Below are 25,525 nucleotides of genomic sequence, written 5' to 3' on the forward strand. Positions count from 1 at the left end.
TTTTACAGAAATGTGGTTTCTCAAAGGGTCGTTAAAGTAGGAATTTTAAAGTAATTCACCTTGTTTTAAAGAGCCGGTCATATATGTACTGACTTTATTAATTACATTTTTTTTTTTTTTTTAAGAGTTGAGGTCTTGCTATGTTGCACAGGCGAGAATGTGGTGGCTATTCACAGGCATAATCATAGTGCACGGGAGCCTTGAACTCCTGGGCTCAAGTGGTCCTCTGGCCTCAGCCTCCCAGGTAGCTGAGACTAATGGTACATACACACACACCATGCCCAGCTTATCAATTTTTGAGATAGATGTTAGATGTTTTCTTACTTCCATTTTTTAAGCTGATTCTAATCCTTTTTTTTTTGAGACAATGTCTCCCTCTGTTGCCCAGGCTGGAGTACAGTGGCGTGATCTGGACTCACTGCAACCTCCGCCTCCCAGATTCAAGCGATTCCCCTGCCTCAGCCTCCCGAGTAGCTGGGATTACTAGCTTGCGCTACCACACCCAGCTAATTTTTGTATTTTTAGTATAGATGGGGTTTCACCATGTTGGTCAGGCTGGTCTCAAACTCCTAACCTCAGGTGATCTGTCCGCCTCTGCCTCCCAAAGTGCTGGGATTATAGGCATGAGCCACTGTGCCCAGCCTGATGCAATTCGTTTTTGAAAAGCAATTTTGATAGAGGTAAGATACAAATAGAAATTGTTTCATTGATTAGAAATCAAAACAGTATTTTAATATGGTTCCATAGCAAAGTATGAGCCCATCAGAATTTGAATTCATATTGGAGGTGTGAGGCAAGAGGTGGGAGATAAGGTCGTAAAGGGAGTGGAGGAAATGATTTTTAGATTAAATTTCATCATTTCAGATCACAGCTGAAAAATGCAAATTATACACTTTATATCACTGCATTCAATTTATTTATTTTATTTTTATATATATTTTTATTTATATATATATATTTTGAGATGGAGCCTCATTCTGTCGCCCAGGCTGGAGTGCAGTGACGCAACCCATACAGATGGGGTTTCGCCATGTTGGCCAGGCTGGTCTTGAACTTCTGACCTCAGGTGATCGGCCCACTGTGTCCTCCCAAAGCACTGGGGTTACAGGTGTGCATTGCGGCAACCAGCTGCATTCAATTTAAAACGACATTTTTAAATTTAATATCTTGTCACTGACTTAAGCTCATGTATTCAATTTTTATATAACTTATTTGCTGTCATCTGCTAATTGCATTGGTTTAGCAATAAATGGCTTAAAAGGTTAATAAATGAGTATTGACTGGATTAGCTCTGAGGGATTGTTTTATACCACGCCAGTGCTTTCTTTGTTATGGTTGTGAGCTTTGAATAGGGAGGGGCAGTTTGAGATTGTAATTTGGTAGCAGTGAATTTCAGATGTTGGGGGATTGCTGCCTCTCTGCTAATCTAGAGTAAATAGCTGATTGGAGGAGTAAATACTGTTCATTGAGAAGATTTTCATATAAAGCCAGAATGATAATATTTTCAGCTTTTTCAATTGGCCTCACAGGAATGGCATATAAAGTGTAAAAAATAGAGCACTGGCTAACAAATTTTTGTTGGGTCTGTTGGTTAGCAGTCATTTACTGTTTAATGCCTTGAATCACTCAAATGTTAAGGCTTTTGCTTTAGTTTGTTATCTGAAACAAATTAGCATGAACCACAGTTTATAAAATGCAGGCCTGGGACCTGTAATGAGAATTTTTTATTCACTTTGTTGATGGTGTATTAAAGCTTCAAATTTGAAGCTGGGCACGGTGGCTCACACCTGTAGTCCCAGCACTTTGGGAGGCCGAGGTGGGTGGATCACCTGAGGTTAGGAGTTTGAGACCAGCCTGACCAACATGGAGAAACCCCATCTCTACTAAAAATACAAAATTAGCTGGGCGTGGTGGTGCATGCCTGTAATCCCAGCTACCTGGGAGGCAGAGGTTGTGGTGAACTGAGATCGCCCCATTGCACTCCAGCCTGGGTAACAAGAATGTGAAACTCCGTCTCAAAAAAAAAAAAAATTCTTCAAATGTTCCCCCTTTCACCTTGTTCTCCAATCAGAATAGCTATGGGGCTGAAATCCTGACTAGCCTCTGCGTGCTTTAATGTAGTTATTGTTAAATAAAATTCAGGAAGGGTATACCCCAAATATTCATTTCCTGAATCTCTTCCTTACTGCAGATTGAATCTTTTCCAAACTGCAGGTTGTGATTTATTAATAATTTGTAAAAACAATTTAGTGGATTATAAGTGTTAGAAAAGAAAGGAACAGAATAGAAAATTAAAACAATACGTTGCAAATAGTAGGGGCATATATTGTTTTGTGAAACTTTGTTTTATACATGCATACATACATGGCATGTAAAGAGGTATATTCTGCTTCTCGGCCGTTTGGCTAAGATCCAGTGAAGCGGTATGTTATGTACTGGGTTGTGGTGCAAAATGTGTTTCTTTCCAGGGTTTGCTGTTTTGTTTTGTTTTTTTGTGAGATGGAGTCTTGCTCTGTCGCTAGGCTGGAGTGCAGTGGCGCAATCTCAGCTCATTGCAACCTCCGCCCACCGGGTTCAAGCAATTCTCCTGCCTCAGTCTCCGGAGTAGTTGGGAGTACAGGCGCCTGCCACCACGCCCAGCTAATTTTTTGTAGTTTTAGTAGAGACGGGGTTTCACTGTGTTTGCCAGGATGGTCTCATTCTCCTGACCTCGTGAGCTGCCCGCCTCAGCCTCCCAGAGTGCTGGGATTACAGGCGTGAGCCACCGTGTCCGGCTGTTTTTTTTTTTTTTTTTTTTTTTTTTTAAAGTTGGAGCTACTCTGCCCATGAGGTAGCCACCCTTTTATTCCTTTTCTTAAAACAAGTTGGAAAACCATTGCTGTAGATTAACATTCGATTTCATTCTTTTAGAAATAATACATACCTATATTTTAATGTATTCATTATATGTATCAGTCATATATATATTCATTAAAATGTTAACACCCAAGTATTTAGATTAAATGCTGTTATTTGGCTTATAAATTAACAGTACATCAAAAGGTTTTTATTTTGGCAAATTTAACTTCATATTTCATTAATAGTAGCTTACTTGTTCCATGTATATTAATAAATTGAGGTGTAATGAGAAGAAAGAACTGCCAACAGATTATCTTCTGTTCAATTTCAAACTCAAATCAACTGCTTAAGCCTTTAAGCTCATGAGGAAAAAAAAGAAAGATTTACGATTAGCAAGACTGTTTAGTCAGTTCGACTCAGAAATAACTTGAAATATTGCAATGTGTTTAATTTGAAAAGGACTTAATGGAAAACTATTGAGAAAAATATCTTTAATGCTGTGGCAATTGAGCCAATTACTAGTTTTGATAAGAAGAAAGATAAGATACATGGAATGCTTAATTACACTAAACTGTAATTCTTATGTTTTTTATGTATGCCAATACATGGTTAAAGGAGGCTTGAAAGAAGACAAGTATTTATTTTTTAGGATAGTCTCAGACTTATTATTCTCAGTTATTTTGTTACAGCTACTTCTCAAAGGTTAGTTGAATGTTTATTTCTAAAAGAGTTAACTTATTTTGCAGTGATTGGATGAAATGATCAGCTTTTATAAGACTATCAACTGTATCATCATCTTAGCACCTCAGCAATGGCTTTAATTATTATTATTATTATTTATTATTTTTTTTGAGGCAGAGTTTTGCTCTTGTTGCCCAAGCTGGAGTGCAATGGTGTGATCTAGGCTCACTGCAACCTCTGCTTCCCGGGTTCAAGCAGTTCTCCTGCCTCAGCCTCCTGAATAGCTGGGATTACAGGCATGTGCCACCACACCCCGCTAATTGTATTTTTAATAGAGATGGGGTCTCTCCATGTTGGTCAGGCTGGTCTCGAACTCCATTTGTATCCTTTGTAATATCCTTTATAAATCAGTAAACATAAGTAAGTGTGTCTATGAGTTCTGTGAGCTGCTCCAGGACATTAATTGAACCCAAAGAGGGGATTGTGGAAACCCCAATTTAAAGTTCCAGAGGCCTGGACTTGTGATTAGTAGGGGATGGGGTGGTGAGGAGGAGGCTTGGTGACTGAGCCCTCAACCTGTGGGATCTAACACTATCTCCAGGTAGTGTTGGAATTAATAAATTAGAGGATACCCAGCTGGTGTCTACTGCAGAATTGATTGCTTACTTGGCTTGCTCGTAGGGAGAAATCCCCTGATATTTGGTCATAGAAGTCATCTTCTACGGTGATGATTATTGTGAGAGCACAGGAAAAATGATTTGAGTTTTTTCCAAAGAGTACTAATACCTAGTATTTAAGTTTTTTTTTTTTTTTTTTCTCTTTTATTGAGACGCAGTCTCCCTCTGTCACCCAGGCTGGAGTGTAGTGGTGCAAAATCGGCTCACTGCAACCTTCGCTTCCTGGGTTCAAGCAATTCTCCTGTCTAAGTTTCCCAAGTAGCTGGGATTACAGGTGTGCGCCACGAAGCCTGGCTAATATTTGTATTTTTAGTAGAGACAGCATTTTGCTTAATGGCCAGGCTGGTCTGGAACTCCTGACCTCAAGTGATCCGCCCACCTCGGCCTCCCAAAGTGCTAGGATTACACGCATAAGCCATCACGCCCCACCCCTAGTATTTCATTGAATGCTTGTATTGTACCAGAAATGTTTCTAAACTGTATTCATTGCATGCAACATCTTGTTTAATTTTTTTAGCCTATCATTTGTATAAATATTGTTGTTGTCCCCATTCTACAGATGAGGAAACAGATCCAGTGAGACTAAGTAATCTACCCAGCCTAGTAAGTGAAGAGCCAGGATTTCAATTCAGACAGTCTTAATAGATCTAGAACCTGTATTATTACAATTATTATTAATTTCTTCCTAGAGCCATGTTGCCTAGGCTGGAGTGCAGTGGCTATTAACAGGTGGCTTCATAGCACAGTGCAGCCCTAACTCCTGGGCTCAAGCAATCCTCCACCTCAGTCTCTTGACTCAGTGTGACAGGTGTGTATCACTGCACTCAGCTTAGATCATGTATTATCTTCAGCCAAAATAAATTGGTTGACAAATTGCATTGCATATGTTTATGTACAGTTTTTCAGTAGTCTTAATTTTATCCTAATATACAACTTAGGGAGATAATTTTTTGGATTATGTCATTAATTAGAAGCTGTTGACAAACGTGTAAATTGTTTTAATCTCTTAATAAGAATTTATAAGGCTGGTCTTGGTGGCTCACGCCTGTAATCCCAACACTTTGGGAGGCCGAGGCGGGCGGATCACTTGAGGTCAGGAGTTCAAGACCAGCTTGGCCAACATGGTGAAACGTCATCTCTACTAAAAATAGAAAAGTTAGCTTAGCTGGGTCTCGTGACGTGCACCTGTAATCCCGGCTACTTGGGAGGCTGAGGCAGGAGAATCTCTTGAACCTGAGAGGATTTTATTTACATATAAAATGCCCATCTGAATACTACTCTACTATATCCTAAATTTGGCTAATATAAAAATGAAATATTTAATAGTACTTTGCCTTAATAATTTTTTTCTGAATGAAATTAAATGTACAGCTTTCTTAAAGCAACTGCTAGAGAAGTTTTTTCAAACTCTGAATTTCTTTGCCTTTAGTCATTCTCTTAACCATACTCACAGCATGAGAGAAAAATTCCATGATTCGAATCATAACCACTAGATGGTGATCTTATACATTGGTGAAGCCTAAATTTTAGTGGTGTTAAATACTGAAATGGTTGCCCACATTAAGCAATGTGAACTCAGCAGTGATATTTAGCAGTGTGAAAGGAGTGGACTGGCTGTGCTCCTCACTGAAACATATGTTTTGAAGTGAGACAGGTTTCCATTTGTTTTATGGGATTTCTCCTTCCTCTTTTCTCGGCTACTTACTTCAAATTTATGTGTAAATTAAATTAAAACCTTCATGTTTGTTATAGTATTAATGCTGATTTATTGTGTTGACATTTGTGCTGCTTATTGCTGTGATTTCAATTTTATTAGCTGTTACTGAATTGCTAGTAAAGTGTTTTAAAATAATGAAGTGAAATTTTTTGTGATTGATTTAATTATATTTTACTTACAATTCCATAAATAAGGCATATGAGTAAAATTATATGTAGTTTAATATAGGGGAAGGTATGTGGCCTAGTGAAATGAACATGGGCTCTTTGAAATAAGATACCCCTGATTTGAATAATGATCAGCTGTGTTACCATAAGGAGTTTTTGTGAGAATTAAAAATAATGTTTGTAAGTGGCCCAGTGAAAAGTGCATTGTCCCTGGAAGTGGGACATGATTTTAAATTATATCTTATCCAAGCTGAAGCAATGGGACCTTGGGAAAACTATTTAACTTTTCTGAGTCTCAAGTTTCTTTCACATATTTGGGAGAGTAATACTTGCTCCTAAAATTGTTTAGTGTAAGACTATTATAAGAGCTAGTAAGAACCACAGTGTATGACTGTGGAATACTAAATAAAGCTAACTTCCTTACCCATCCATTATTAATGGATATTATTCTTCCCAAACTTATATTTCTAAAGAGTTTAGGAAAATATAAAGAAAATAAAAAAATTTTTTTTTTTTTTTTTTCTTGAGACGGAGTCTTGCTCTTTTGCCCAAGCTGGAGTGCAATGGCACAATCTCGGCTCAGTGAAACCGCTGCCTCGCAGGTTCAAGCAATTCTCCTGTCTCAGCCTCCCTAGTAGCTGGGACTACAGGCGTGCACCACCACGCCAGGCTAATTTTGGTATTGTTTATAGAGATGGCTAATTTTGGTGTTTTTTTATAGAGACGGGGCTTCGTCATATTGGCCAGGCTGGTCTCGAACTCCTGACTTCAGGTGATCCACCCGCCTCAGCCTCCCAAAGTACTGGGATTACAGGTGTGAACCACCACACCCGTCCAAGAAAGTTAAAATTTTAAAGAATTTAAAACATATCTTCTTATAATTAAAATTGTGCACCTTAATGTACCCCCTTTTCTGTCGTATAAAGAGAAAACATGGGCCCTCTGCTTTGTCAGCAGTATTATTTACATCTAGTTACATTCCTGTATTATGTTCCTATACAGAAAAAGTAATTTCCCATCTCTAAAGGAACTTAAATGGATACTACATATGCTTTCTTAATCACTTTAATTCCTGTACAGTTTTCTTTCTTTCTTTCTTTTTTTTTTTTTTGAGACGGAGTCTCGCTCTGTCGCCCAGGGTGGAGTGCAGTGGCGCAATCTCAGCTCATTGCAACCTCCCTCTCCTGGGTTCACGCCATTCTCTTGCCTCAGCCTCCTGAGTAGCTGGGACTACAGGCACCACCCACCACGCCCAGCTAATTTTTTGTATTTTTAGTAGAGAAAACCCCATGTTAGCCAGATTGGTTTTGATCTCCTGATCTCGTGATCCATCCGCCTTGGCCTCCCAAAGTGCTGGGATTACAGGCGTGAGCCATGCGCCTGGCCTAATTCCTGTACAGTTTTCTACCTAATTTAAAATTTCTCGGTTTCTCCCCGCTTTGGCCAATTGAAATTCACAATTAGAATTTCAAGCTGTGTAGTATTTCTTTTTCCAGAATTTAAGATTTCAAAAAATCAGTTAATTTGATTACATAATTTAAGGATTGTAAAGCAGTAAACATGTTAGTACTTTTTTTTTTTTTTACTGTGCCTACCAGGTTCAGTTTTAGAAAATGGGAAAATGGTTAGGAAAATTTTGAACCATCTTCTGTAGGTAGCTGACCTTGTGAAATGCTTTTTCAAAAATGTTACTTGCTTTTTTATTAAAGTCGTATCTACTTAAAACAAGAATTGATTGTAGGTTTGTGGTTTTTTTTTTTTGTTTTTTTTTTTTTTTTTTTTGAGATGGAGTCTTGCTCTGTTGCCCAGGCTTGGAGTGCAGTGGTGCGATCTCGGTTCACTGCAAACTCCGCCTCCCGGGTTCAAGCGATTGTCGTGGCTCAGCCTCCCGGGTGGCTGGGATTACAGGCACGCCTGGATAATTTTCGTGTTTTTGGTAGAAACCAGGGTTTCACCATGTTGTCCTGGCTGGTCAAACCCCTGAGCTCAGGCAGTCCACCCGCCTTGGCCTCCCAAAGTGCTGGTGTTGTAGAAAAAACCGGGTTCTTGTCACACGGCCGGGAAAGATTAGGGACGCAGATACTTTGAAAGGTGAGGGGTTACGAATTTATTGGGCGAAAAAAAAGAACAACACAGCAAAGTGAAATGGAGTCCTGGCTAACAGGCTGTCCATCTCACCAATTGAATTCCAGGTTACTATCCCGGAACAGGAGGGGCCAGACTCTTCTCCACTGCAGATGGCGCGAACTTTTCGCGGTTCCAGCCCATCCTCCCAGTGCTCGTAGATTGTCTTGGGAGCCCTTTTTACTTGACTGTCTCACTAGGATTACAGGCATCAGCGACCACGCTGGGCTGGTTGGCTGGCTTGTTTTTTTTTTTTTTTTTTTTTTGAGACGGAGTCCCGCTCTGTTGTCCAGGAGGGAGTAGAGTGGTGCGATCTCGGCTCACTGCAACCTCTGCCTGCCGGGTTCAAGCAGTTCTCATGCCTCACCCTCCCGAGTAGCTGGTAAAGGCGCCCGCCACCACGCCTGGCTAATTTTTGTATTTTTAGTGGAGATAGGGGTTTGCCATGTTTTCCAGGCTGTTCTCGAACTCCTGAGCTCTGCCTTGGCCTCCCAAAGTGCTGAGATTACTGGCGTGAGCTACCGCTCCCCGCCTTGATTGTAGTTTTGAATGGACTAAAATGTCACTATTTCACCCTTAATGAATTATCAGTTATCTTTTATATTAAATCTTATATTGAATTAATACATCTTTAATATCTCTAGAGAAACGTGATCTTTGTTGAAACAGACTAACTTATGTATCCTTATATATTTTGTGTTCATATAAACCCTCACATATGGGTTTTATCCTTCTGAAAACGTGAAAATGTGATATTAAAAACAACAGTGTGTTTTCTTTTTTTTTTTTGAGACGGAGTCTTGCTCCCAGGCTAGAGTGCAGTGGCACAATCTCGGCTCATTAGCTTCCGCCTCCTGGGTTCAAGCGATTCTCGTGTCTCGGCCTTCCAAGTAGTTGGGATAACAGGCATGCGTGGTTAATTTTCGTGTTTTTGGTAGAGACCAGGGTTTCACTGTGTTGCCCAGGATGGTCTCAAACCCCTGAGCTCAAGCAGTCAGCCCGCCTTGGCCTCCCAAAGTGCTGGTGTTGTAGACAAAACCGGGTTCTTGTCATACGGCAGGGAAAGATTAGGCACACAGCCACTTTGAAAGGTAAGGGGTTATGAACTTACCGGACGAAAAGAACAACACAGCAAAGTGAGATGGAGTCCTGCTAGCAGGCTGCCCATCTCACCAATTGAATTGCAGGTTACTATGCCGGAACAGGAGGGGTCAGGCTCTTCCCCGCTGCAAATGGGAACAGGAGGGGTCAGGTTCTTCCCCACCCTGCAGATGGCGCGAACTGTTCGCGGCTCCACCCCATCCTCATCCTCCCAGTGCACAGGCCACTCGTAGATTTTCTTGGGAGCCGTTTTTATTTGGCTGTCTCACTAGGATTACATACATTAGCCACCGCATTGGGCTTGCTTTATTTATTTTTTATTTTTTGAGGTGGAGTTTCGCTCTTTTTGTCCAGGCTGGAGTGCAGTGGTGCGATCTCGGCTTACTGCAACCACCACCACACTCGGCTAATTTTTGTATTTTTTGTATTTTATTTTATTTTTTTTAAAAGACAGTCTCGCTCTGTCTCCTAGGCTGGAGTGCAGTGGCGCGATCTCGGCTCACTGCAAGCTCCGCCTCCCGGGTCCACGCCGTTCTTCTGCCCCAGCCTCCTGAGTAGCTGGACTACAGGCGCCCGCCACCAAGCCTGGCTAATTTTATTTTTTGTATTTTTAGTAGAGACGGGGTTTCACCGTATTAACTAGGATGGTCTGGATCTCCTGACCTCGTGATCTGCCCGCCTCGACCTCCCAAAGTGCTGGGATTCCAGGCATGAGCCACTGCTCCAGGCCCTAACTTGTATTTTGAGTAGAGACGAGGTTTCGCCATGTTGGCCAGGCTGGTCTCTACTGACCTCCGGTGATCTGCCCACCTCCGCCCCCGCCTCACAAAGTGCTGGGATTACAGGCGTGAGCCACTGCGCCCAGTCCCTGCTTTCTTAATACTTTACCGACATCTGTTGCATGGGACTTTGTAATTGTAACTCGTTGTTCATAATATCGTTATAATATTCCAAGGTAATCAGCCATTTCTCTTTTTGCTTTCAGATTCTTTGTTTTTCCCGGTTTGAACAGTAAACATTTTTTAAACCCAACTCGTAATCAGTTTATTAAATAGTTAAGCATCTCCAGTGGTAACTTCAACCTCTATTACTAGTGCAGTAGTGATAGAAGTAATCTGTTTAACAATCTTAGAAGGACTCTCCAAGTCTATGAGTTGCTTGTAGATTCTCAACTGGAAGCCATCCCATGTTTTAGGACCTTCACCGTGAGTTTTTCTTGTAGTGATTCTCAAAGTCTTAGGCATCTGAACTGGTCCTTTTAAGATTCCTTTCCTTTGCACCTCTGTTCAAGCCAGCACACATCATCTTCGGGGATTTTACGTTGCGACTGCTTAGCATAATTCCGATTTGTCAAAGCTCCACCTCTGGTTCTTTCCAGCATCTTTAGAAGCATGGCTATGGTATTGCTTCCTGACCAACTTGTTCCTCAGTGACACCAAACATCAGTGACTCAGGAACATAATGTGAGTCAGGAGCAGGAGTGGGTTGACCAGAGCTCCCTAGTACCTGCGAATGTGTCTTCTTAAAAAACCCCAAACGTTCTTGACTTTATATTTTGTTGGTTTTGTTTCTGTTGAGTAGATACCCAGAAGTTATATTGCTGCACCAAATGTATGCTGAAAAGTTTGTAAATGAATTCTTGCTAGTTTACTCTCCAAAGTTTTGGGCAATTTACATTCCCAAGTAGAAAGTACAGGAGTGTCTGTGTCTCCCTATCTTTACTAGTTTTAAATGTGAATTTAAAAAAATTTATGGAAAGAAAAAATTAAATCTCATGGATGGTCCATTAAAAAAATTTGTTTTGCTAATCTGATGGGTCTTAAATTCCATTTGTTGAATATCTAGTGAGAGTGTCCCTTTAGTTATTGGCCATTGGTATTTTTACGTAAGGGAATTACTTGGTTCATAGTCTTCTTCTTGAGATGAAATGGCACTCTCTTTCCCAGGCTGGAGTGCAGTGGTACAATCTTGGGTCACTACAGTCTCTGCCTCCCAGGTTCAAGTGATCGTCCCACCTCAGCCTCTCGTGTAGCCAGGACTACAGGAGCATGCCACAATGACTGGCTAATTTTTTTTTTTTTTTTTGTAAACGAGGTCTTTCTGTGTTGCCTAGGCTGGTCTCAAAATCCTATCCTCAAGCAATCCTCCAGCCTTGGTCTACCAAAGTTGTAGGCTTATCACCATTCCTGGCCTGTTACTGCTTAAAGAAAAGCTATTGGTTTTAATTTATCTTGTAATTGGCTGCCTTCAAATGAATCTGTTTTTTTTTTTTTTTTTTTTTTTTTTTTTTTTTTTTTTTTTTTTTTTTTTTTAAGGCAGTGTCTTGCTTTGTCACCCAGGCTGGAGTGCAGTGGAGTGGTCTTTGCTCACTGCAACCTCCGCCTCCTGGGTTCGAGCAATTCTCCCTGCCACAGTCTCCCAGGTAGCTGGGATTACAGGTGCAAGCCACCACGCCTGGCCAAATGAATGTGTGTTTGTGTGTGTGTGTGTGTGCTAATTCGTTGAATCTGTCATTCTAGGTACACAGTCACATCATCTGCAAATAAAGATAATTTTGTTTTTTTGTTGTATTTTCATTACATTAGCTCCACATTCAAATTGATGGATTTTCCTATAGACAGTGGAATCTTACAGCTCGCGTAACAAGTGAAATCTTTAGTGTTTTACACTTTAGTATGTTTGCTCTTGGTTTCTGGTTATAATTTTAATACTTTTGAACAGGTTCGTTTTATTTTCATTATACTTGATCATGTTGTAAAGGTCTACTGGGAGTCTTGAAGGAATAATAAAAGACACACATCTAGACACATCTTGATGAAATTATTGAGCTAGAAGTGGAAAAACAAACAAAAACCTGGTGGATATTAGGCTTCTGGTCAACAACACTAGATTCTTAAAGGCCATGGCGCAGTACCTGAGAGAAGGTATCTATCCAAAATACATATCGAATAAAATGATTTTTGAACATGAAAGGTTTTCTTTATCACCCATATATTCATCGTGAAGCATATTTCTCAAGGCCTTAAATGAAAATGAGAAAGGAATAACATGAGCTGAACATCACTGAGACAAATCAGGGGAAAACACCCTTGATAATAAGTTAATAGAGGGATCTACTTTAATGTTTGAAATAGTCTCTTGTGAGCAGTAGGGATTTGGTGACATTGATTCAGATGGTCCAATTTTAATTATTGGTTCTGCACAGACAATACACTATTTAATTCTAGTACTTCAAATGCTTTTTAATATGAGTTTTCAGTTTTAGAATTAACCAGAGGACACAGCTTAGAAGGCTTTATTATAAATATTGAATGGAATGTAAATGTTATTCATCTTGATACAAAAATATATAGGCCAGGTGCAGTGGCTCACACCTATAATCCCAGCACTTTGGGAGGCCCAGGCGAGTGGTTATCTTTTGGGGCCAGAAGTTTGGGACCAGCCTAGCCAACATGGAGAAACCTGGTCTCTACTTAAAATATAAAAATTAGCCAGGCGTGGTAGCAGACGCCTATAATTCCAGCTGCTAGGGAGGCTGAGACATGAGAATTGCTTGAACTTGGGAGGCAGAGGTTGCAGTGAGCCAAGATTGCCGCTGCACCCAGCCTGGGCGATAGAGCAAGACCCTGTCTCAAAAGAAAAAAAAAATTATATATGTGTGTGTGTGTGTGTATATATATATATATATATATACACACACACACACACATATATATACACGTGCATATATACATATATATACACATATATATACACACACATATATATACACGTGTATATATACATATATACATATATATACATATACATATATACATATACATATATATATATATACACGTGTATGTATATAAATAAAACACTGAGATGTGGAAGAGAGATTGTAAATGAAAGGATATGGGTGTGTTAGAGAAAATTCTTTTCTTTTTGTGGAACAGATACTGTCTAAAATTGATAAACCAAGACGTAAAGTATTTAACGTTATAACAGCAACTCTAGCAACTAGAAAGTTACAAGACACAACAGAAAGTAGTTATATCTCATGAGTGGAAGTGGGAATGGGAGGAATACTTGCTTATTTGGGGACACTTCTGTAACCTTGGATTTTTCTACCATTTACAGATTGATAAATTACTTAAAAATGTAGTTTAAGTGAAAAAAGCAAGTTATATATAAAACAGTAAGTGTGTAATGAATGCTATCTTTTTTGTAAGAATATATATATTTCCATTTGCATAAAAATATTAGAAGGCTGAAAATGGAGTGCAGAGACAAAGGGATCAAATGAGATGTTTGTGTGTGCCTGCTATTAAATAAAATTATACTGAAAATAAATCTTTAAAGAATCAGCCAAATGAAAGCGTATTGGTTAAAGTTTATTTGTTGAGTTACTTTATATTTTTATTTTATCAAATAATGTATTAAACTAAAACTAACTTCAGCATTTCATCTATAAACTTTGATTTTTAAAATTTTATTGGAATATTGGTTTGGTAGTGTCCATGATAGTGTTACAATGGGAGATGTTGGAGAAGTGTGTCTTATGTATTTTGGTGTATAATATTTTGTTTTGTATTTGGGAAATTAAAAAGTCTACGTGCACCTAGTTTCTTCTTTTCCCTCTGGGGTTGCTTCACCTTCCCTTCCTCCCACTCAAATCCCTATGCTTATGGTTTTTATAATCCAGTGGGGGAGGAGAGGACATGTGCTTGACCAGGAGGTTAAGCTCTTAAGTACTGATGGGGAGGGCCAAGATTTTCCATAGGAAGTATGTTTCAAGAGGTCATTTTGGAATTTTTTTTTTTTTTTTTTTTTTAGATGGAATCTCACTCTGTTGTCCGGGCTGGAATACAGTGCAGTGGCATGATCTCAGCTCACTGCAGCCTCCGCCTCCCGGGTTCCAGCAATTCTCTTTCCTCAGCCTCCAGAGTAGCTGGGATTACAGGCGGGCACCACCATGCCTGGCTAATTTTTGTGTATTTAGTAGAGGCGGGGGTTTCACCACGTTGGCCAGGCTGGTCTTGAACCTGACCTCAGGTGATCCACCCACTTTGGCCTCCCAGAGTCCTAGGATTACAGGAACGAGCCACCTTGCCCAGCCAGAAATTGGTTTTTAACCTGATTGTTTGCAGATGTTCTTTGGGGCTTAATGTATTGAGAATTTAAAACAATCATTGACTGACATATGTCTTATTCTTGTATTTGATTCTTCAGATTTATGTTTATTTGCCAAGTATATATCATGCATAACAAGGGTGAAGATTTCAAATATGTAATTAATTATATATGTTATCTAGCTGTTCATGTTATTGGGATTTCTATTCTTGGAGAAGTTTAGAAGCCTTAGTTGTATTTGAAGTGTATGACATGTCTATCACCTGTTACCTACAGTCAGTCTCCCTACGTAAAGTTGTGAAAGATTTATTTCTTATTTTGTTACTTATTTAGTGCACGTCATCAGTGAATTCTCCAGGATGAGCTGGGTAGTAAGACTTTAGCTGTGGGATATAGATATTTTTATAGAAAATATTAAATATCATCTATTTTGCTACCTTATAGAATTGAGGGTACCAAGAAACAAATCTGTATACACAAAGAGCACTTTGATGCAGCAGTAAAAACCAGTTATCTTGTTAAATTTTTGCCTTTGTGTATTGCTTTAATATTCTGAATGACAAAATAGGCATTTGTAAAAACATTTCTGGGCCGGGCGCGGTGGCTCACGCTTGTAATCCCAGCACTTTGGGAGGCCGAGGCGGGCGGATCACGAGGTCAGGAGATCGAGACCAAGGTGAAACCCTGTCTCTACTAAAAATATAAAAAAAAAATCAGCCGGGCGTGGTGGCGGGCGCCTGTAGTCCCAGCTACTCGGAGAGGCTGAGGCAGGAGAATGGCGTGAACCTGGGAGGCGGAGCTTGCAGTGAGCCGAGATTGCGCCACTGCACTCCAGCCTGGGCAGCAGAGCGAGACTCTGCCTCAAAAAAAAAAAAAAAAAAAAAAAACATTTCTGCTGCGTATCCAAATAGAATGATTGTTTGGAGAAAAATCACTGGTTAATTGCCTGAATTGTGAACTCAACTAGCTGTTATTTTCATGGAACACCATTTTTACCTGAAAGAAAAACTGACAGACTTGGTTAATCATACTTGGGCATTTGACAGGTATTTTGTTAAAAATGAATGGAGCAAACTTGTCACTTCAAGAAAAACAACCGATAGTATTTGTTACCCATGATAATAATGCAAGCTTTCAGGCAAAACTTAGAATTTTGGAAAACTTGCATCTGCTAACCTGACTTTGACAATTTCTCAATACTTGGACTTATGAGATTATTGGTGATATTATTAAGTGTGATTTAAAAAAATTTTTGATATTGTTTAATGAAATGTGACATTTGGAAAAGCTCTAATACCCTGTGAACACATACATTCCAAAAATGTGGGAGATCCATTCAAAGTGCATAGTAGACAAATGGGTTTTGATGTAACAATGTATAAAATGTTCATTTGGAATGGTTTCAGATTCTACATTGCAACTATTAAGAAACAATATACTTGTTGAGCTTGATGAAATATCAAAGAGGAATGTCCATAACTACCTGAAGAGAATATTGAAATATGCCTCCCCTTTCCAGCAGAATATGTGTGTGAATCTGGATTTTTAAATGTACTTTAACCAAGGGCAGATCACATCAGATTGACTGCAGAAGTAGATATGAGAATCCAGTTGTCTTCTATTAAGTTAGATAATTGAAGAGATTTGTAAAAATGAAAAACAGAGGTATTCCTCTAAGTTTTGTCTTGTTTTTGAAAAGTTATTTTCATTACAATGTTATGTATATTAACGTGTAATGGCTTTATTATTGTGTAAATAATTCTGAATAAGTACTTTGAAGTTTTCTGTTTTAATCCTGATGTGGTAACTTATATAAACCAAGGTCCTTTGAGGTTTTCAGGAATTTTTAAGAATGTAGAGAATCCCAAGTCCAGTAGTTAGAGGGGTGCTAGTCTTTTTTTTTTTTCTAGCTATTGTCCATATTAATACTTTGTTTTTTGGTTACAATGATAATTATAAACCATACTCTCAAACATCCATCCACATATATTCTTAGAGTATGCACTCTTTGTACTAACATTGCAGAAAGGTTTTAGTTGAAAATGGATTGCTGCATTCCTCTTGGTATTTTTACCTATAACTAAATGTGTATATTACTTTCCAAATCTGTTATGCTGTGACCCTGTGTAAGTTGTAGTTATTAGCTTGGAAGATTAGGTAACTTAGAACACAGTGATTGGCTGTACCATAAAAGTAACTTAGAAGAATTCATCTCTGCAAAGCACAGTGACCTAAATCAGATATGTGCTCACTGTCCCTGGAATCTTCAAGGGACTTACTGCATTACATCATCAGAAACAAGGCATTTCTATATTACTATGGAAAGATTTCGTCTAGAGAAGAAGTTACCTGTATGTACCTAATTATGATCTTGTCTTTTATTTACAAACAAATTTGAATCGAGTTTAATAGTGACGCTTGAAGAAATGTCAGGCTTATTAGCACTGGCTTAGAATAGTATCATCCTTTGTGTCCTTGGCTGTGGAAGTCATCTGTTGAAGAGTAATTCCTTGTGTAAAGTTAAAAATAATTGTAGCATCTTTATTCTTCTATAGAACTAACTCTTTGGATAGTTAATATTACTTGAACGAGTCTTTAAAAATTATTTGGTTAAGATATTAGGAAGGAAATCACTTTATCTTAATGGTTAAGTGTGTTTTGAACCTAAAGTGTTCAATAACTATGAAATTGCTCCATATGGTTCATCATAATTTATGGGAGGCATTACTTTAGGCTATAGCCATATGTCTTATATAATGGAAAAATTAGTTTGTGACAGGGATCTCTAATGGCTGTTTTAATGGATTTTTGTAAACCTTAGGGTGTTGAAAGGATATTAGACACTATATTTTAAAGGAATCTTTTAACATCCTTTTTTTCTAATACTTTGCTTTTGGCATGTTAAGTGTCATTTTTGATAATTTGACCAACAAAAATATAAATTGTGGATTTTGCTTTTTCAGGCAAGATAAATAACTATGAGAGGAATTATTAAAATATCTTATGAAGGCATAAATCTGTTTCTAACAAAACTAGATTTGATTTTGCTGGGATTTGCACGTTGAATTGAATTTTGATTTTGTAATTCGTTGATGCTGGGTTTTTAAATTTATGAACTAGGTTTTTTTTTGTTTTTCTTTTTTTTTTTTTGAGACAAGGTCTCGTTCTGTCGCCCAGGCTAGAGTGCAGTGGTGCTCTATGCGCTCACGGCAACCTCCACTTCCTGGGTTCAAGCCAAGTAACTGGAATTAAAGGCATGCTCCACTGCACTCAGCTAATTTTTGTATTTTTAGTAGAGACAGGGTTTCACCATGTTGGCTAGGCTGGTCTTGAACTCATGACCTCAAGTTATCTGCCTTCTTTGGCCTCCCAAAGGCTGCACTCCAGCCTGGGTGACAGAATGAGACTGTCTTCAAAAAAAAAAAAAAATTTAGTTATGCAAGTTACACATGAAAACACTCTCATTGAAAACTGAAACAGTAACAATAAATTAATACTCTAACTTGACTTCCATTCAAACCCAGTTCCCTTTCCAGAAAGGAGCAGTTAAGAATTTGGTGTGTATCCCATCAAGCCTTTTCCCCTGCTTTTTACTTAATACAAATAAATACATATGAAAACATGTCTATGGAAATAAAATTTTGGTTTACTCTTGTAAATATTTTTAACATAAACTTGATCTTATTCACTACAATGTGCTTTTGCACTAAACAACTATCTTTGAGACCTTTTCTTACCAGGACACGTAGATCTACTTCCATTTTTTGGGTCTGGTTTCTCAAACTGTTTCCTAGCACTCCTTGGTATGAGATCGTCTCCTTACTATTGACACACATTTTTGTTTCATTTTTTTAAATATTGGGAACAATGCCTCAATGGAAATGAAAGTTCAGAGAAGTTGAACTTTCTCTTGCCCAAGACTTCACAGACAGTATATAGGGGGAGCAGCCTGTGTAGACCATGAGAGGATGTGCTCTTTTTTTTTTTTTTTTTTTTAACATGTCATGTTTGGTACATGTGGGAGCATTTATCTATGATAGATATTTAGAGGTCAAAGGGTATGTGTATTTTAAATAAGTATAGTAAATAATATATTTATAAGTATTGTGAGATTATATAACTTAAGCTGTTTTTTGAGTCCTTTTTGTTGTTATTTGAAGGTGAGAGTTAATTGTTTTGCTTCATATCCTGGCAATTGCACGACCTAAATGAAAGTTTGGAATGGGAGCAGTTAATCCCTTTTAGAATAGGCAGTATGCTACCTCTCAGGATACAACTTCTGTGCCTTTTACTTAGGAGAGCTTATCTTTTGTATCTGTGCATGTTCAGAGACTAAATGACATGAAGTCATTGGAATATGTAGCTCAAGATTTTAGAATATTACTTGGTTGATGGATGGAAATTATTATTCATTCTTGCACTTTTGGGGTTTGGTTTGGTTTCCTACTTTGGCTTTTCCTTGTTACTGAGGAAGTGAATGCTGTAAGGCGGCTTGATTAATTTGTGTCTTGTTTTTTATTAAAAAATTTTTTTTTTCTTTCTTGAGATGGAGTCTCGCTTTGTCTCCCAGGCTGGGGTAAAGTGACGTGATCTCGGCTCACTGCAACCTCTGCCTCCTGGGTTCAAGCGATTCCCCTGCCTCAGCCTCCTGAGTAGCTGGGATTACAGGCGCCCACCACCATGCCCAGCTTATTTTTTCATCTTTAGTAGAGATGGGGTTTTGCCACGTTGGCCAGGCTGGTGTCGAACTCCTGACCTCAGGTAATCCACCAACCTCGGCCTCCCAAAGTGTTGGGATTACAGATGTGAGCCACCATGCCTAGCCTTAAGTTTCTTTTTAATTAAAAATTTTATTAAATAAATGGAGATGGGGGTCTTGCTATGTTGTCCAGGCTGGTCTCAAACTCCTGGCTCAAGTGATACTCCTACCCCAGCCTCCCAGAGTACTGGGATTTCAGGTGTGAACCACCACACCCAGCCCATCTTGTTAGTCCATTGTATGAAATTGTCTCATGGTCTACATGGCCTGCTCCCACTCCTTTAAGTATGGAACTATAGCCAAGTCATTTAATATCTCTGTTACCTATATTAAATTGAACACCAATCATTCAGAGTCATATACATGTATCTCCTGATATCCAAATGTATTTGATTTACAGTTTGGATATCTAGCCTTTAGAAAGTAAATTTGGGTATCAAAAGATCTGCCTTTTCTTAATATACTGTGTCCTGTTCTGAGTTTTGGGTAACAAATAGTGGTAGTTTGGATAGCAAGGAATTTATTTGAAAATTTAATCAAATCAGTTCAGTTCCTGAGTTTACTTACTGAGAATTTGGACACCGAAGGTTTCCATAGCAGCAACAATTGTATCTCAGTTTACTTTGTATACATTTTTAGACGGAGTTTTGCTCTTGTTGCCCAGGCTGGAGTGCAACGGCACCATCTTGGCTCACCAATACCTCTGCCTCCCGGGTTCAAGCGATTCTCCTGCCTCAGCCTCCTGAGTAGCTGGGATTATAGGCGCCCACCACCATACCTGGCTAATTTTGTATTTTTAGTGGAGACGGGGTTTCTCCATGTTGGTCAGGCTGGTCTCGAACTCCGACCTCAGGTCATCTGCCCACCTTGGCCTCCCAAAGTGATCCAATTACAGGCGTGAGCAACCGTGCCCGGCTTCAAAGCCTTTTTGAGGGAAGGGTATTTGTTCTTCTCTGTCTAGCAGTGGCATAGAATCTTGTGTATAATAAGTTAATAAAAGTGGTTAATGATGATTAGAATGTCCTTTTGAAAGTTATTACAAGTTGAGAAGGGAAGTTAAAGCTAAAATTTTATCCTTTTAAAAATAGCCTATACAACATTTTCTAATAAATATGTTTAGTCTTTTTGTTGAACTGAAAAGAGAACAAAATTATGAAGGTGGGATTTTAACAACTGAAGCTAGAATTTCCCTAGAGGTTAAATTTTGGCATGAATTTTACTTTGGGGGAAAAGAAAAAGTTCTTTTAACTTTTGTTAGCTCTTGATTAATCAGTTGAAGTGGTACTGCATGTTGAGTCTTCTTATTTTTGACAATTTTATGTTTGACCATAATTCAATCCAGTGTAACTGTTTCCTGTTATTTAGGAGACTTAAGAGCAAAGATGAAGAAAGAAAGCATTCCATGTTGACATCTAAGGATTCCTCTCACATCACATTTTCTTTAATCTCTGACCCTGGAAGGTCTGTCTTTTGAGGATGAAATTAATATATTACCAGTTATTTAGTAATTTGCATGGAAAACCATTTAAAAATCTTTGCCATTTCACTTCTTACTATGGGATTTTTGAATGGTCTTCTGTGGATTTAAAAAACCTATAAACATAATTTTAAAAGATTGCAGTTAGCTGTAATGAGTTCAGTTTTTGAGAGAAAGCAATCTGTTTTATATTTTGTTGCCATTTCGAAGGATGCATTTAATAGGTCCTCAATAGATTGTGATCTCATGAGTCAATGAGAATAATTTGTTTTTAGGGTCCTGATGAAGAAGCTGTTGTGGATCTTGGCAAAACTAGCTCAACTGTGAACACCAAGTTTGAAAAAGAAGAACTAGAAAGTAAGTTGGTTTAAAATAACTTATTTTGCTTAGTAGGATAATTTACTAATTAACGTTTGTAAGTATCCTTTTAAATTTTACCTAGTATTTGTTGAGTTTTTTTGTTATTGTTGTAAAGCATACATTTAGAAGAGTGCCGTTTGAAAGTATTGGCAAAAGGTAGAGTTCAGAATGCTTCTCAAAATTTAGTGATGGTTACCATTAATTACCTTAACTTGGAAAAGTGAAAGGACACAGGCACAAAATTAGTTAACTCTTTTATTTTTTTCATTTCTAGCAGGCTGAGTAATTTGCATTATGAGTACACTAGAGTGCCAGACTAATAAACCACAGTTATCATTAGTTGTCATCTCAACATTCATTTTATAGGTGTTACGTTAGCCTTTTAAAATGTTGCAATAACCTCTCTCTAGAGCTGTAGAGCAACTGAGTTATTTGTCCATCTTTCTTCCTTAGACAGGAAGAAGTCCTGGCAAATGGTTTCTTTTCTTTTGAAAATAATTTTAGGTTTACAGAATAGCTGCAAAGACAGCACATAGTTCCTCCATACACTTCACCCAGTTTCTCCTAATGTTAACATTTTGCGCAGCCATCATACGTTTGTGTAAATGAAGAAATTAACATTGATTAATTACAAATTTAATTAGAATCTGACTAATTACTAGTTTACTGTTAAACCACAGATTTTATTTAGGCTTCACTAGTTTTTCCACTAATGGCCTTTTTCTGTTCTAGGATTCAGTTGATCCAGTTCAGGATCTGTAACAGTACATTTAGTTGCAGGTCTCCTCAGTCTCCTAATCTATACCAGTTTCTCATTCTTTTTTTGTTTTTCATGACCTTAACGCTTTTGAAGAGTAGTCGTTAGATATTTTGTACAGTGTTTCTCAGTTTGGGTTTAGTCTGATGTTATGGCATGAATAGGTGGAGGTTATGGTTATTTGGGAAGCATACCACAGAAGTAACGTTCCCTTTTCAGTGCATCATATCTGTGGACAATATGATATCAACATGACTTATTATTGATGATGTTAACCATGACCATGTGGTTAAAGTGGTGTTTATGGCAAATATTTTGATAGACATTTTTGGGGGATGTTTATAGGAACTACATCCTTAAGTTAAACTCTTCTGTGAGAGCTAGTACTATATTGAGTTATTGTTTATTTTAATAAAGAGATGTACAGAGAAACAAAGTTTCATTTATGTTGTAAATGTTTTCATTTATATTGTAAGATTTTGTTTTTTAAACTCAAAGTTTTTTTTTTTTTTTTTTTTAACTCTAAAAATTGGCTTTAAGAGCCTAGGCTTGTTAGGGTTTCCAAAAAGAACCTCAGTTATCTAGAAGCTTATGGTTAGATCCTGTGAATTATAGGAGCTAGGGAGGTTAAAATTTTTAGCAGTAATTTTACTAATTCAGATGTACAGTCATACATTTAATGTTTAATGTCAACCCTCACCTATACATAACCTGGATGTTCCTTCGCTTCCTTTGGTTACCACAGGCCCTAAGCTCTGCGTACTTTGTACACATCTGCAAGTTTGGTATCAAGTTTGAGGGAGAGATTAAGAGAGTTTGAGTAAATAGGCTTTTGATAGAATAAAGTAAGGGCAGAAGAAAAAGGAAAGAAAAAGAAAATAATTAAAACAGAGGACACTAGAAGCAATAGTAAAAGAAGAAAACACAATAAGCCTTAATCTACCAATCTTTGGATTATAGTGTGTTTTTATTTATTTTATCTATCCCTTTCTTTCTAAACTGCATACTCATAGCGTTTATTTTTACCTTGGTGCATTGGGGCTTCTGTGCCAAGACCCATTAGTACTAATTGGAGGAACAACTTTGTAGTTCCCAGTGCAGTGATGGGAATTTGACCCTTTAATTTCCACTTTTCTTTATGTTTTGAAGGAAATAGTTTCATTAAAATAAAATTGAGGTTTTGTTATATTTATTTATTGCTTTTTAAATGAGATTCACATAACATAAAATTAACTATTTTAAATTATACACTTTTTTAAATGTATTCACTATATTATGCAACCAATACCACTGTCTAATTCTCGAAACATATCTATAATTCCAAAAAGAAACCCTGTATAATTAGCTTTTACATTTGGAATTTTTGTTTTCTAGTAGTTGAGATTTAATTCCATAGACATTTATTGAGTACTTACCATGTGCTAGGCTGAGTACTGGGAGAAGTTTAAACAAATAATTTTAGTTCAGAATGTTTTGTTAAGTTGTCCCTCTTTTAATTTAAAAGGTGATTATTTATGAGATTAATATATTGGCAGCTGAAATAAGATGTCAGAGTATCACATTTTTCAGCCTTACCTGGGGACATGAGTGTCAGGCAACTCAAATTTTATGCTGCTCTCTGCCTGTCCGAAAAATGGCATGAAATCTCGATAAGTATTGATTTTGTGGTTACAAGTAAATGTTAGTGAGTCAGCAACTTTGCAAATATGGAATCCCATGAATAATGAGGATCAACTGTACTTTCAAATCACATGTAAAGATGGCAGTCCTAAGTTTCTTGAGGTACTTATTTTCTGAGCATGTTATGGAATTTTTAGGAAAGGAATGTCATTAATCATTTGTATTTCAGCCTATTAACTTTTTAAATTGTGTACATAGTTGGAGATTAGTTGACCTTGTACTTCATTCACATCCTTCTTCACTCAACACTCATTTGATACTTGACATAGTGCTCCTAGCTCTGTAGCTTTCCCTATTCAGTTCATCTAGTGAGCAAAAGCAGACTGCCTTTCATAACTATTTTGTTATTTATACTGCAAAGTTGGGATAATGCAATATCAGCAGTAGCTTTTTCTAGTTTAAAAGCATACAATAGCTTTACTTACTGCTTTTTTATTTAATCTGACAGTTTCTAACCTTTATTTGGATTATTTATATTTAATGTAGCTCTCAGTAATTTGGACTTTATTTTTATTTTGGTCTCTATTGATTTTTTTTCAAAACTCTAAAAAATTAGTAAATATTCGTAAATATTTATACATTATATTTATTACAAAGTATTTAATTGTTATTAAAATGTATCTCTTAAGGACCTCTACTAACTATGGTTGGCCATAAATGTAGATGGAATAAATATATGTCTACATAGTATGATTTCAGGTGGGCTAAGCTCTTCTTTCTTAAGATATCTTTTTAGGCTGGGCGCGGTGGCTCATCCTTGTAATCCCAGCACTTTGGGAGGCCGAGGTGGGCGGATCATGAGGTCAGGAGTTCAAGACCAGCCTGACTAACATGGTCATCTCTACTAAAAATACAAAAACAAAACAAAACAAAAGATATCTTTTTAGATGTGCAAATACTTACATAAGTGATTTGTAGATTTAGTGTAATGATCTGTCAGTGATATTAGCCCTGGGCACAATATTCTGTGTAGTGCTTTGTAAAATAAGAGAAGTAACTGGAGACTAACATTGTGAATTACGTGAACTTATATTCTTTATCAGAGTAGATTTTGGAGTACTTTTGTGTATATCACTTTTTTCTCTTTTGGAAAGCTAGAAACATGTTTCCGAACCTTTTAATAGGTCATAGAGCTGTATATATTGGTGTTCACGTCCCGTTTAGTAAAGAGAGTCGTCGGCGTCATAGGCATCGCGGACACAAACATCACCACCGGAGAAGAAAAGATAAAGAATCAGATAAAGAAGATGGACGGGAATCTCCTTCTTACGGTAAGAGAAAACAGTTCTTCTTTAACAGTTTAAAGTTCCTATTTTCCTGGAAAGTATTTTCTTTTAATTGAATATTTCTTTTAAAAATTGTATGTCTGCAGTAATATAGTCACATTGTATACATTGGGGAATACCAATTGAAGTAAGAATTTTTTTATAAGAAAAATCTTCATAGGTCAAGATCTCTTTCGTATAAGTGAAAAAATAAAGGGCTTTGTTTTCTTCATTGTATCCCATCCTCGAAATTGTAAAAGTTATGCCTAGTCACTTAGGCTCAAATTTAGTAGTGTTTCATTTTCTTTACTAAATTTTTAATTACTTAAATATGCAGTGGATAGACATTGGGAATGCTAAGGCTGTCATGGAAGTCATTAAAGTTTTGTTTCCTTCTTCTTCTTCTTTTTTTTTTTTTTTTTGAGATGGGGTCTTGCTCTGTCACCCCGGCTGGGCTGGAGTGCAGTGGTATGATCTCGGCTCACTGCAACGTCTGCCTCCAGGGTTCAAGCGATTCTTGTGCCTCAGCCTCCCAAGTAGCTGAGATTAAAGGCACACGCCACCAAGCCTGGCTAATTTTTGTATTTTTAGTACTGACAGGGTTTCACCATGTTGGCCAGGCTGGTCTTGAACTCCTGACCTCAAGTGATCCACCTGCCTCAGCCTCCCAAAGTGCTGGGATTACAGGTGTGAGCCACCATGCTTGACTGTTTTTTTCCTTCTTACACCACAGTTTTGGCCAGAAGATTTTATCCACTAGGCTGGATTATTTGGTTTTCTGTACAAAAAAGAGTACTCTTATTTGAT

At 37.7% G+C, this 25,525-nt stretch overlaps 1 protein-coding gene across 16 annotated transcripts in view; it reads left to right on the plus strand.

The window, feature by feature from the left end:
- SLC4A7 (solute carrier family 4 member 7) overlaps positions 1–25,525 on the plus strand; it is a 110,892-nt gene that overhangs the window by 11,084 nt on the left and 74,283 nt on the right. For 13 of the 16 annotated variants that reach the window (XM_055285169.2, XM_055285159.2, XM_055285189.2 and 10 more), the window contains exons 2-3: positions 20,932–21,013; positions 24,578–24,724. In XM_055285169.2, the coding sequence (XP_055141144.1) occupies positions 20,932–21,013; positions 24,578–24,724 (229 nt within the window). Of the gene's footprint in view, positions 1–16,642; positions 16,772–20,931; positions 21,014–24,577; positions 24,725–25,525 lie in introns of those variants that run through there. The other 3 variants (XM_055285120.2, XM_055285208.2, XM_063636964.1) reach the window with 2 other exon arrangements.

This window comes from Symphalangus syndactylus, chromosome 1, assembly GCF_028878055.3.
Source record: "Symphalangus syndactylus isolate Jambi chromosome 1, NHGRI_mSymSyn1-v2.1_pri, whole genome shotgun sequence".
Taxonomy (NCBI): domain Eukaryota; kingdom Metazoa; phylum Chordata; class Mammalia; order Primates; family Hylobatidae; genus Symphalangus; species Symphalangus syndactylus.